The 13,426-nt window shown below is 42.0% G+C and overlaps 1 protein-coding gene across 5 annotated transcripts in view; it reads left to right on the plus strand.

Annotated features, from left to right (window-relative positions):
• The window catches only part of LOC124253795 (thyrotropin-releasing hormone receptor-like), a 103,642-nt gene that overhangs the window by 58,646 nt on the left and 31,570 nt on the right, over positions 1-13,426 (plus strand). The window contains exon 3 of one of the 5 annotated variants that reach the window (XM_046687645.1): positions 9,708-9,805. The exons of 2 other annotated variants lie outside the window; for them this stretch is intronic. In XM_046687645.1, coding sequence (XP_046543601.1) covers positions 9,708-9,805 — 98 coding nt within the window. Of the gene's footprint in view, positions 1-9,707; positions 10,615-13,426 lie in introns of those variants that run through there. 2 more of the 5 variants (XM_046687644.1, XM_046687643.1) reach the window with 2 other exon arrangements.

A 13,426-nucleotide genomic window follows, 5' to 3' on the forward strand; every position in this document is an offset into this window, starting at 1 on the left:
CATAGTTCGTCGACACGTTGAAACTGAGTGAATATTGTTAACGAATTTAGTTGAACTACTTATTACGATAAGGACCCGTGAAGATCTTGGTTAGTATTGACCTTCAAACCCATCCCTGCCGTAAGACGGGACTAACGGGATCGGGTGGTCAGGCTCGCTGACTAGGTTGACACATGTCATCGGTTCCCAAATGCGTAGATCGATGCTCATGCTGTTGATCACTGGCCTGTCTGGTCGAGACTCGAGTATTTACAGACCACCGCCATATAGCTGGAATATTGCTGAGTACGGCGTTAAACAACCAACCAAACAACCATTGTAACGGTTGGTAGATTGTCAGTAAACAGGCCACACACTGGAATCAACACTCATTCAAACCTAGCTCATTTCTATCTTTAAACCCCACCACACAGCACTCAACTCAACCCATCCGTGAAAAACAACTGTTTGATAACAGACCATGTTTTTTTGTTTGTTTTGTTTGTTTGTTTAACACCGCATGACGGCGGTCTGTAAATCCCGATAATCCACTTTATGACATTCAAGAGCGTCGATCTACTCAAATGGGGTACGATGACATTAGATGACATTTCAGCGAGATTGACCACCCGATCCCGTTAGTTGCCACTTAAAATAACCAGGGGTTGCCGAAGGTCATTTCCAGTCCGGATCTTTACCGGTGATAACAGACGACGAACTTCTGGAGTCATTATCCTATACAAATTCCACTGAATAACGGAAATATTATGGCAGCCTTAAACTAGTGTTTTTATTACACGCACAAGCAATAAACGCACGTGATTCCTCTCATCGGGGAAAACATGCAGACAGTCACGGACATTTCCCATAATAACTTTTAACCCGCTGTTTTAAAAGCCTAAAATCGTTGTCATAAAAACCAAATCAAACGCTAATGCTTTTTCTCACCTGTCATGACATTTACAAAGACCAGACTAATTCACAATTTCAGAGTCGTTTTTATTCAAATCTTAGTTTCTGTAAAACCTGATTTCCGATATTGAACTTTTTTTCCTGTGTCGTGGTGAGGTATCCAAGCTTTAGTTCCATATTATACAAAACCACGTGTGGTTATTAGTGTCAGATCTCAGAGAAGCTTGCTACATTAAAGGACACGGTGCTATTAGAACAGCGTTAAACCTGTTAAATCCTGTGTTATAGAGGTGTTGGATGACCTTGGCATATGTGATATGGTTAGATATAAAATATGGATCAGGATGAAGCCTGGAACGATTCGGACTGCAATTGGTCTTCAACAAACCATGCTTGTCGTTAAAGACGACAAACGAGATCGGATGCCAGGTTCAATTACTCGGTTGACGCATATCATTGTATCCCATATTTGGTGATCGGAGCTCATGACGTTAATCGTTGGACTGTCTGGTCCAAACTCTATTATCTATAGGGGATAGCCTAGTGGTAAAAGTATTCGCCTGTCACGCCGAAGACGCGGGTTCGATTCCCACATGGGTACAATGTGTGAAGCCCATTTCTGGTGTACCACGCCATGATATTGCGGGAATATTGCTAAAAGCGGCATAACATCATCTCACCCGTTACTCGATTATTAATAGATCACCCTCATACAGCTGGAATTTTGGCACTGGACAACAAAACAAATGAACACAATACTAAAAGAATCGTACCAATGTTTGGAATCGAACCCGTATTTTCAATGTAAGAAATGCTTTAACCACAAGGCTACTACACGAAGGCCGTGCACCCTTAAAGTAGAACTTTTCTTTTAATTGAATGATCATACACTTGTTGAGTCATCCGGGCCATTTGGTTATTGGATATTTTCTTATACTGCTTCAACAACCGGATGGTTCTTGCCTGACAGATGATCTATAGCAATAGGAAAGATTCGGCTCTTCTTTACCTTCTCCTGAATGGTATAACATTGGCTATACATTTGTATTGAGTTTTATTTCTAATACTGCCAGTGTAGTAATCAACATATTGCACTTTCACGTATCGTCATGAAATACAATTGTTTTCATGGCCTTGGGTCCTGTACTAAACTAGTGTCCAAAAGAAACGATACAACGTGTTTCAAAGATCACTAAATGAAAACAAAACAACATAGACATTTCAAATTGATATCTTTCATTAGATACATGATTTTACGGCATGTGTACAAAAAGTCATGGCAACCAAAGATTTACAATCATTAACACAGGGCTTTAAACGAAGTGTGGTGCCCATCATTGAAATTTCATTTTAGCACAGTGGAGGAGGATAGTGAGGGTAGTCTCTGAAAACCGGGTACCACTTTAGTACCGGGTACGTCCAGCAGCAGCTGCGACACATGCCATGACACGCCTCCGAGCTGATGACGTCAAACGTCGGATGACGTTAGGGGCGATTCGCTGCCACTCATCCTGGAGACAATGTTCCAATTGTTGGAGGTTGGCTGGGGGCGCAGGGCGTTTTCTGATTTTCCGATTGAGGTGATCCCATATGTGCTCAATGGGATTCAAATCCGGTGAACACGCTGGCCATGGCAAAACCTGTATGTTGGCGTTGGCAAGGAAGTTCTGGGTCAATCTTGCCGTATGAGGCCTAGCGTTATCGTGCTGGAACACGATTCCTCCTGGATGCTGTTGGGCGAATGGCTGCACGACTGGTCGTAAAACCTCATCCTGGTAACGCTGTGCATTCAGGTTCCCCCGAATAATGACGAGCCTCGTTTTCACATCACCGCAGATACTTCCCCACATCATTACACCTCCGCCTCCAAATGCATGGACTTGCTGGATGCAGTTCGGCGCCAAACGTTCACGAACTCTTCGGTATATTCGCTGCCGACCATCGTTCTTGTAAAGGCAAAACCGGCTTTCGTCCGAAAACAAGACACGTGCCCAGTTTCGACGTTGCCACCGCCGAACACGCCTGGCCCATATCAATCAGTTGACTCTGTTTTGACGTGTCAGGTAGACTCCGCGGTAGGGGCGACGTGCACGGATACCATGTGCCTGCAGTCTCCTGTAGACGGTTTGTCGAATGTTCCGGTGTCCCAGTCCCGTCGCCGCCGTTAACGTCGCAGGAACGAAGCGGTTACGTAGGTGAAGTAACCGGATGTGGTTGTCTTGAATAGGCGTGGTCACCCGGGGTCTCCCGCTTCTCGGCCTGTCTGTTGTTCGGCCTGTTTGACGCAACCGTCGCATTAACCTGGTAACGATTATGCGCGCGCATTCAAACGTTCTTGCTACAGCGGCGTGTGATGCTCCCTGTCGGACCATTCCAACGGCTCTTTCTCTCTCGATCGCCGTCAAACGTGCCATTTCTTTTGTGTTCTTTTTACTGCTGTGGGCACAACGTGTCGGACCAGCGGTTTTATACAGTTCATCTGCACGTGCATTTCGTGCTACACGACTTAACGTCATTTTAAGTATTCATGCGATTGTTTCTTAAGCGAATAAATGTTACCGTTTTTTTCGATCGAATACGTTTGGTTAGGAACGTGGGATACACAGAAATATATTTTTCTCCAAAAAGTATCATTAATTGAAAAATATTGAAAAAAATATTTGGTATCGTTTCTTTTGGACATGAGTTTATTATACAGTGTTCAGTGTTCGTATTCCAAGAAATACATATACACCACTGTTTATCAGTCCCGCACAACACACGTTTTACAATGGCAGCATCGTGTGGAAGGACATCATGTTAACGTTAACGATACATTGACTTCATTTCACAGTCACGACAACTCGCAGCTCTTTGCAGCGTTATTAGTCTTAAGTTAACAAAAAAAAAGGCTTTTTCATTACAGCAGTGCACGAAAGGTTGGCAGCAGTTGTTCTATTACATAGCTTGGTTACACGTGAAACAATCAACATTTCTTCTCCTGGGGGCTCTGTTTCAAATTATTCTGAATTAATTCTACCATCTTCTAAATAATTCTGAAGATCAAATTTTAAAAAAAGGTCTCTTGATGGAGAGATGTTGTGTTATAGATTCAGTACATGCATAAACTGAATTTGTTTTTATCAAATGCATTCCATTTACATATCATTAAGTGATACCAGACACATTTTGGCAGTTCCATCGCCTAAAGCTTTAAATGTTTTATGAAATAATAAACCCAACATGTTTTATTCAGTATTGGAAGGAGTCAGACACAGGAGAATATTATTTTACACCGCATCTAGCAATACCCAAGCAATATCACCATTAGGAGGCCTGAAAGTGTACCCTTCGGCGCGACAAGCGAACGCTGTAACCACTAAGCTATACCACAGCCCTCAAACCAAAAGAGAATCCATTTATAGGTCTTCAAATGTTTATGATCATTGACACAAGGAGTATTGTTTCCCATATTACCTGGCTACGAAAGTAAACACTGACATCAATAGTCTTCATAATGCGTAAGTAATCATGGGAGATCATTGTCTTCACGTAGCCAGGTAATTAACCTGACGCCAGTCTTCAGTGGCAACGTACGTTGCTATGACATCCATAATCTTAGCTTAATTCTGTCACTGACACAATATGAATGTGAATCCGAAGACAGAGAGTCGTCCATTGCAAGGATTCTTCTTCAAGTCGAATCTCTATTGTAGACAAGCACGACGTAAAACCCAATTTCACCTCATCTCACCTCTATTGTAGACACAAACCCTCTTGTCTGCGCACTTTCCACAAGCATGTGATTCAACAACGCAAACAACTTGTACTGTTTGTTCCAAAACCCTTTATATCAAATTCAGGTTTTGTTAGGATTTGAACGAAGTTTTATTGTGCATGTTTCACCCTCAACAACAGTTCTGCCAGAAAAAAAGACAACAAGGGTTTCTGAGGATCTTTGTGTTTGAATAGCTATAGAATATGGCCAGCACTGGCTGGGCAACGTGACAGTTTATTAAATCGTTAGGTAATTTTAATGATTTCTAAATAATTCAAGCGCCTTCAAAATGACTACTTTTACCCAAGGAGAGTCTGAAGAAATGTCGAATGTTACCGTTAGCCCAGTTCAATTCAAGCCCCATGCTCCTCTTTCAAATAGAATCATTGTTACGTAGCACGATGCAACTGCCTACTATCGCCGCACGCCGTTTAACCATCAAGAAGATGGCAGAACCAGGGTCTTACCAGGAAACCGTTTCATTAACAATAGACATACTTGCTATGTTTGCAAGGAGAACGCTCGTATGACAATGGATCGTGAAATTAAAACGGTGTGGTATTACCACGAATATAACAATTTTCTGGCAATATCACGGCGGGAGACAAAAAATGGGCTTCACACATTGTACCCTTGTGGGAATTTGAACCCGTGTCTTTGACGTGACGAGAGAAAGCCTCAACCAGAAGGCTACCCCATCGCCCCTGATATTTAACAGAAAAGGAAAAAACATATGTTCGAAGGAATGGAGAAGTATTACATGCTTAAATGCATAAAATATTAAAAAATGTAAAAATGCATTAAATTTAAAAAAGTGATCCGTAAAGAATCGTATCGTTACATCAGACACGCCACGACTTTAACGATGTGACGATTGACTGGCAAGGTATACAATAACACGTCTTTGTCTGGCTACACAAGTATCACTGACAGCCAGAGTCATCACCCGGCGATAGATGTTACCATTGACACCCATAATCTTTACCTGGGGACAGATGTTACCATTGACATCCACAGTCTTCACCTGGCAACAGATGTTACCATTGACATCCACAGTCTTCACCTGGCGACAGATGTTACCATTGACATCCATAGTCTTCACCCGGCGACAGATGTTACCATTGACATCCATAGTCTTCACCCGGCGACAGATGTTACCATTGACATCCATAGTCTTTCACCTGGCATAGTCTTCACCCGGCGACAGATGTTACCATTGACATCCATAGTCTTCACTGGGGCGACAGATGTTACCATTGACATCCATAGTCTTCACCCGGCGACAGATGTTACCATTGACATCCATAGTCTTTACCCGGCGACAGATGTTACCATTGACATCCATAGTCTTCACCTGGCCACAGATGTTACCATTAACACTGATAGTTATCATATTCACCTGGCGACAGATGTTACCATTGACATCCATAGTATTCACCTGACAACAGATGTTACCATTGACATCCACAGTCTTCACCTGGCGGCAGATGTTACCATTGACATCCATAGTCTTCACCCGGCGACAGATGTTGCCATTGACATCCAAAGTCTTCACCCGGCGACAGATGTTACCATAGACATCCATAGTCTTTACCCGGCGATTGACCTAACCCATGCGTCAAAATATTTAATATATATAAGGTGTTACGACTGGTTATAGTAACAATATCTTGTAATTTGTATGTAAGGATGCTGGTCCCGGGATTATCATATAATCATTGTTTGAAATGGCTGTTCGGTTTCTATTTTCTGACTATATCCTCTGTATCACCAGGGCTTGCATTTCACTGAACTTACACGTAGACTGAGCCTTGGATCCATGCCAATGGTTGTAGCAGTATCACATTACCCGCCTTGATATCTGACTGCCAACTGGCCGGAGTCCAGCCCTCCAAAGTAGGAATGGTTTCTCGGGTGCGACATAGGTAAACGTAATACCAGGTGTCTAAAGAGTGGTTGATTGGACTACAGCTGTAGCGCGTGTGGTCCCGATGGGGCAGAACATGTTTGGCACTTCTCGCGGACACCAGGTGTCATTATTGATTGCCTCCCCTGCCCAAAGTAGATTGTATTGTCGGATTAATGGGGCTGATTAATGGTTTAACGGCCTGTGGTGTCAATACACCCGGCGGAGTATGTGAGAGAATGAGTGAGTAATATGGGTTTCCACATATGGGTTTCACACATTGTACTCGAGGGAATCGAACCCGCGTGTCTCTCTCTCTCTCTCTCTCTCTCTCTCTCTCTCTCTCTCTCTCTCTCTCTCTCTCTCTCTCTCTCTCTCTCTCTCTGGAATATTGCTAAAAGCGGCGCAAAACTAACCCTCGAGGGAATCGAACCCGTGTCTCTCTCTCTCTCTCTCTCTCTCTCTCTCTCTCTCTCTCTCTCTCTCTCTCTCTCTCTCTCTCTCTCTCTCTCTCTCTCTCTCTCTCTCTCTGGAATATTGCTAAAAGCGGCGTAAAACTAAACCCACTCACTCACTTCCAATTTTTTGTCACTATGGTTAGGCTATTGTTTTGCCAGTATCAACACATTTCTGTTATGCATGCACAAATTGAGTAATCATCATTTGGAACTGCATATTTACGGTTACAATATCACCACATATATTTAATCATTCATGCACAATCACCCATGCCAAGAACCCAGCTTGAAACCACCACAACGACTTTTATATCTACATTGATTCGTTTAAGTTTTATACTTTTGAACGGCAATACCTCCACTAAAACAAATAGTTTTCTGCATGCCTTTTCAAATTTCATTCATTTACCTATTTCTTCTCAATAATCATCATGTGAATAACGGGGCGGTGGGGTAGCCTTGTGGTTAAAGCTTTCGATCGTCACGCCGAAGACCCGGGTTCGATCCCCACATGGGTACAATGTGTGAAGCCCATTTTTGGTGTCCACCGTCGTGATATTGCTGGAATATTGCTAAAAGCGGCGTAAAACTAAACCCACTCACTCACTTCCAATTTTTTGTCAATATGGTTAGGCTATTGTTTTGCCAGTATCAACACATTTCTGTTATGCATGCACAAATTGAGTAATCATCATTTGGAACTGCATATTTACGGTTACAATATCACCACATATATTTAATCATTCATGCACAATCACCCATGCCAAGAACCCAGCTTGAAACCACCACAACGACTTTTATATCTACATTGATTCGTTTAAGTTTTATACTTTTGAACGGCAATACCTCCACTAAAACAAATAGTTTTCTGCATGCCTTTTCAAATTTCATTCATTTACCTATTTCTTCTCAATAATCATCATGTGAATAACGGGGCGGTGGGGTAGCCTTGTGGTTAAAGCTTTCGATCGTCACGCCGAAGACCCGGGTTCGATCCCCACATGGGTACAATGTGTGAAGCCCATTTTTGGTGTCCCCCGTCGTGACATTGCTGGAATATTGCTAAAAGCGGCGTAAAACTAAACTCACTCACTCATATGAATAACTGATTTGCCTTTGCGTGTGTTTGTGATGTCCCAACTAGGGGCTAAGACACCATTTTGCGAATTATTATTACAATCTAATTATCACAGTTTGAAAGTGCTTCAGAAACACATAGTCGAAATCCTACTGATATGGCGCCTTCAGTCTTAATTCTTTGAGTGACGGACATGTTGTCAGTGCAAGCAAGCAACCACTTCACGTTAACTGTCCTCCCCATAACTGCAAGGCTCGCATTTCGATAAACCTTCACCATCCAGTGAAGTCAAATTCACTTCCAATTAGCCATATGGCTACGCTACCGACAAACAAACCAACCTCAATGTTTGGTTGGCCATATCATCCATACGGCGACCAGGCCCATTGATTAAGATTCAATTTGCGAGAAATGCAGCACCGAAAAACTTGATTGACACGAAAAGGAAGCCTTCAAAATCGTTTTGATGGAAAGAATGTCCATACAAATGGAAAAGACAAAAATCACTTCCACATCTGTAAGAAATGTCTGCAACAAGCAAAACTTGCGATGGCTTGTCCTCGGTTTTGATTGGTCGGTAAATGAAATAGTTTTATGAAAGAACAGAGCAGATAAATTGCGAATACAAGTTTTGTCGAAATACGAGCCCTTGCAATGGAGATTGAGTGAGTGTAGTTTTACGCCGCACTCAGCAATATTCCAGCTATATGGCGGCGGTCTGTAAATACCCGAGTCTGGACCAGACAAGCCAGTGATCACCAACATGAGCATTGATCTACGCATTTGGGATACGATTACATGTGTCAACCAAGTCAGCGAGCCTGACCACCCGATCCCGTTAGTCGCCTCTTACGACAAGCATGGGTTACTGAAGATCAGTATTCTAACCCGGATCTTCACGGGTCTGAAATGGAGAGGATGGTGAGCGACATGAAAATGGTATAGGGGCACAGGTGTCCCAGGAGTCGGAAGGCGCCGCTATTCGCCTTACAGACTTACATCCCTTGGGTTCCCCCAGAAACGTGTGATTTGGGGCTCCAAAAACAGCCCGATTGTTTCATGGTTTTGAGGTCAGACCCATTCCCTGGTTCATGGGTTTCACCAAAGTTTGTAAACATCTAAGACCTGCATCAGTTTCCCCCCCACCCCCCTCATCAATATGACACGCCATGATATCACTGGAACTCTGTTCAAATCGGCGTTGACACCAACTCTCTCACATAAACAACATTATGTTTGCATATAGTAGTCATATTTGCTCACTCAAATTCAACTTGGATTTCTTCTTGCCACAACTGGGGCGGTGGGGTAGCCTAATGGTTAAAGCGTTGGCCCGTCACGCCGAAAACCCGGGTTCGAATCCCCACATGGGCACAATGTGTGAAGCCCATTTCTGGTGTCCTCCGCCGTGATGTTGCTGGAATATTGCTAAAAGCGGCGTAAAACCAAACTCAGTCAGTCAGTCAGTCTTGCCACAACTATTTATCAACAGATGATGCTGGAGATTTAACGGGCGCTTCCGGAGGGCTCGATTTCTCGCATATCAGTTCACAGTTTATCATACTCCCAATCTAATCTAGCCATTAAGAGATTGTCATTATTTCTGTTTTTTCGTAGGTGACAAGAAGTCTCAGGTCCCAACCTACATGTACAGCGAAATGGCGACCGAGTCAATGGCGCGTCGGCAAACAGTAATAGGTCGTCCCTCCCACGACGTAAGGACAAATGGGAAGGGGTGTGGGGAACAAAGATACACTTAGCCCCGCCTCCCCCCAAGTCGGACAGGTGACACACGGCCATTATCCTAGCAGGGTAGCCCATCCCATCATGCCCAAATTTGGTAGTCAGATGTATCGCTTGTGTATTTTGAGTCGTAGTGATGTTTTGTGGCGTAGATGCATGGTGAAATAAGTGTAAGCACATTTATTTATGTATTTATTTATAGTTGCCTGATGTGTCCATTTACCATTTTACCCATTTATCTCATAAACACTAATATGGGCAGATATCCAGAGTCATAGCGCACAGCGGTGGTTGTGGCGTCGCTATTGGTTCAACGTACCTCCGGTATGCTGGAAATACGTGATGGCTGGTTCGAATTACAAATTTGCTTTTTAGAATTCTTTTAAGCGATAAAACTGAAATATGGGAGTGGTTGAGGCTTTACGCCGCTCTCACAATTCCATCAATATTACGGTTTGGACATTAGAAATCGGTTTCACGCATGAGAGGAATCGAACCCAGACTTTAGGTGTGACGTGAGACGTGATGTGTAAAACACTAGGTTACACCACCACGCCTTAATTACTAAGACGGTGTTAAATGCTCTACTGCATACAAGAAATAACTTTTTGAGTTTTTTTCTATATTAAAGAATTTGCTTTAATATGTAATTTGGAATTCAGAGTGGAAAAGAGGATTTGATTTTTCCCCCATTTGCATAATTGGAGTTATCCAGCCTCATGTAAGAATGTCGAGTTTTGATTGGTTCACGTGACTGATAAAATACCATGTACACCCGAGCAGGGAGTACAAAACTCGGTGACCAAGCGAAGTGAGAAAAGCGTGCATCGCCAAGCCTTTATAGTCTGTTTGCGGTGAAAACGTACGGAGGAATTTCACTTTAAACAAAAATTTTAATCAAATAAAGAGAAATTAAGATTGCAAATCCTCATAATTTTACCTTGCCATTTCAAAATTTAAATCTCAGATTTTTATTCAACTTAGGATAAAAGTTGTTTAGCAAACGATCATAGTTTCAAATCGGTATTATTGGTTTGTGTTACAAGGGGGTATGCACATTAAATGAAACACCGAGAACAAGGAGGGTTGGTCTAAGTTAAGGCTCACCACGTACCGCACGTGCATTTGTTTCACTGTTCCAACTACTGCGCTTACCCCCTTGTAATACAAACCGATATAAGCGATTTGAAACAATGATCGTTTGTTAAACAAGTTTTTTCGTAAGTTGAATAAAAATCTCAGATTTAATTTTTAAATTGGCAAGGTAGAGAATTATGAGGATTCGCAATCTTAATTTCACTGTATTCGATTTACAGTTTTGTTTAAAGTGAAATTCACCGGTACGTTTTCACTGCAAACAAACTATAGTAACGTGCGCTGCATTGAGGTCAATCGATCAGCTGTTGTCAACATGCATGGCATCTCACATAAATAAAAACAAGTCGAAACGATGCGTATTGTTTTCTTTTGATTTAGTAAAAACATTCGGCTAGATAAATGCGTTATCACATCGTGTCGAGGGAAATACGGGGTTTTATCAGTCCGTCGTAAGGTTGCATTCCCCTCGCCTCCGCCTCTGGGAATACAACCTTACGAGGGACTGATAAAACCCCGTCCGGCTCGGGGCCTAAGTCACTTAGTGACAGCTTAACGTTAACGAGTGACGCTCGAACACCTTAGCTAAGTAACTATCCCATTTATACTTGGAATAGTGAGTGAGTGAATTAGGAGATAAACGTACTGTGTTTGGAAATTAGATGAATATTAGACCGAATTGAGAGTCTCTAAATTTCATTTGAAGCCGAACGCGTAGCGTGAGGTTTCAAATGATTAATTTAGAGACTATCAATTCTGCCTAACATTCATCTAATTTCCAAACACAGTACGTTTATCTCCATTCTACCATAACCGATTTAACATCGAACTTCCTCGTCCTGCGGAAGACACTGCGTTATCTACCATGGCTGCGTGAAATGCTCGATTTTGAATGGGCAATCAATAAAATTAGACGCTATCAATTTTGGATTGAAAATTCGTCTGATTTCATGACCGCTTCACTGCGCACGTATACAACACTGCCGCATCAGCTTGACCACCAACATGGCTAATATGAAAACAACAGACGTGATGGAAATGCTGATAAAACATTTATTAAAACTCGAAAAATACAATTATTATATTATTTTTCCTCCACAATTATTAGGGAACCTCACTATCATATAACCTTCTATAATAAAAATATTCAAACTCAATTACAATACACAGCCCCAAACATAAACAAACAATATCTAACATGTAAATCAGAAAGCCTTGTAAATTTCATCCCTATCTATACAAAATGTGCAGCAAATCCTTACTAAACATTCTACTACCTGGTAGTAGAATCATAAGAATGGGAAATTTGCAAGATAACGGTCAGGCGAAACACCAAATTTATGCCGCTCACACTCCATCATGTCCCGTTGCATCGTTCAAAAAATACAAGTAAAAAATTGAATCACCAGAATTCTGCTCTCTGCCAGCTTCCCCACAAGGCAACGAAAGAGTGACAGTGCTGCTTTGTGTACATGCGACTAACTTGGGATTCCTTGGACATTGTTCTCATCATTTGGGACTGGATTGTGGCCAAGCTTTTCAAAATGTACGAACATAGCAGTGACAGCCTTGCGGGGAAGGTGGCAGAGAGCGGAATTCTCATGGTTCAATTTTTGACATTTTGAACGATGCAACAGGACATGATGGAGTATGAGTGGCAAATTTTGTGTTTCGCCTGACCGTTATCTTGCGAATTTCCCATTCTAAACGGAAACAAATATACCATTTACCAGGTAGGTAAATGTTTACAAACGTTTTGCCGCACAAATAGGGATAGGTAGGGATGTATATTTACAAGGTTTTCTGATTTATGTGTTAGATATTGTTTGTTTATGTTTGGGGCTATATATTGTAATTGAGTTTAAATATTTTTATAATAGAAGGTAATAATTATGATAGTGAGGTTCCCTAATAATTGTGGAGGAGAAATCGTATACTTGTATTTTTCGAGTTTTAATAAATGTTTCATCAGCATTTCCATCACGTCTGTTGTGTTGATATTAGCCATGTTGGTGGCCAAGCTGAAGTAGTGCGGCGGTGTTGTATACGTGCGCAGTGAAGCGTCGTGAAATCAGACGTATTTTCAATCCAAATTGATACCGTCTGATTTTATGGATTGACCAATCAAATTCGAGCATTTCACGTAGCCATGGTAGAATTTAGTATTACGTCACTCTTAGCAATATTCCAGCGAGGGACACCAGAAATGGGCCTCACACGTTTGTACCCATGCTGGGAATCGAACCGGGGTGCGGGACTTTCACCAAAATTAGTAAACCTCTCATAACTTCAGGATTAAACTATCCTCTCACATCAATCCGCGGTGTAACTAGAATACTTTTAACAGCGGTGTTAAACTCGCTCACTCATTCAGATATACAGTGTATACATTATCAGTTTACGCTCGTCAGACGTACGTGTCCACATCCCCTCGCTTTATCCCGTTATTAGAACATTCCTCCAGTTTATGAATGTTGAAACTGTAGACAAGTGTAAGC

This window comes from Haliotis rubra, unplaced genomic scaffold (assembly GCF_003918875.1).
Source record: "Haliotis rubra isolate DU_JTF1 unplaced genomic scaffold, ASM391887v1 Scf552, whole genome shotgun sequence".
NCBI classification, from domain to species: domain Eukaryota; kingdom Metazoa; phylum Mollusca; class Gastropoda; order Lepetellida; family Haliotidae; genus Haliotis; species Haliotis rubra.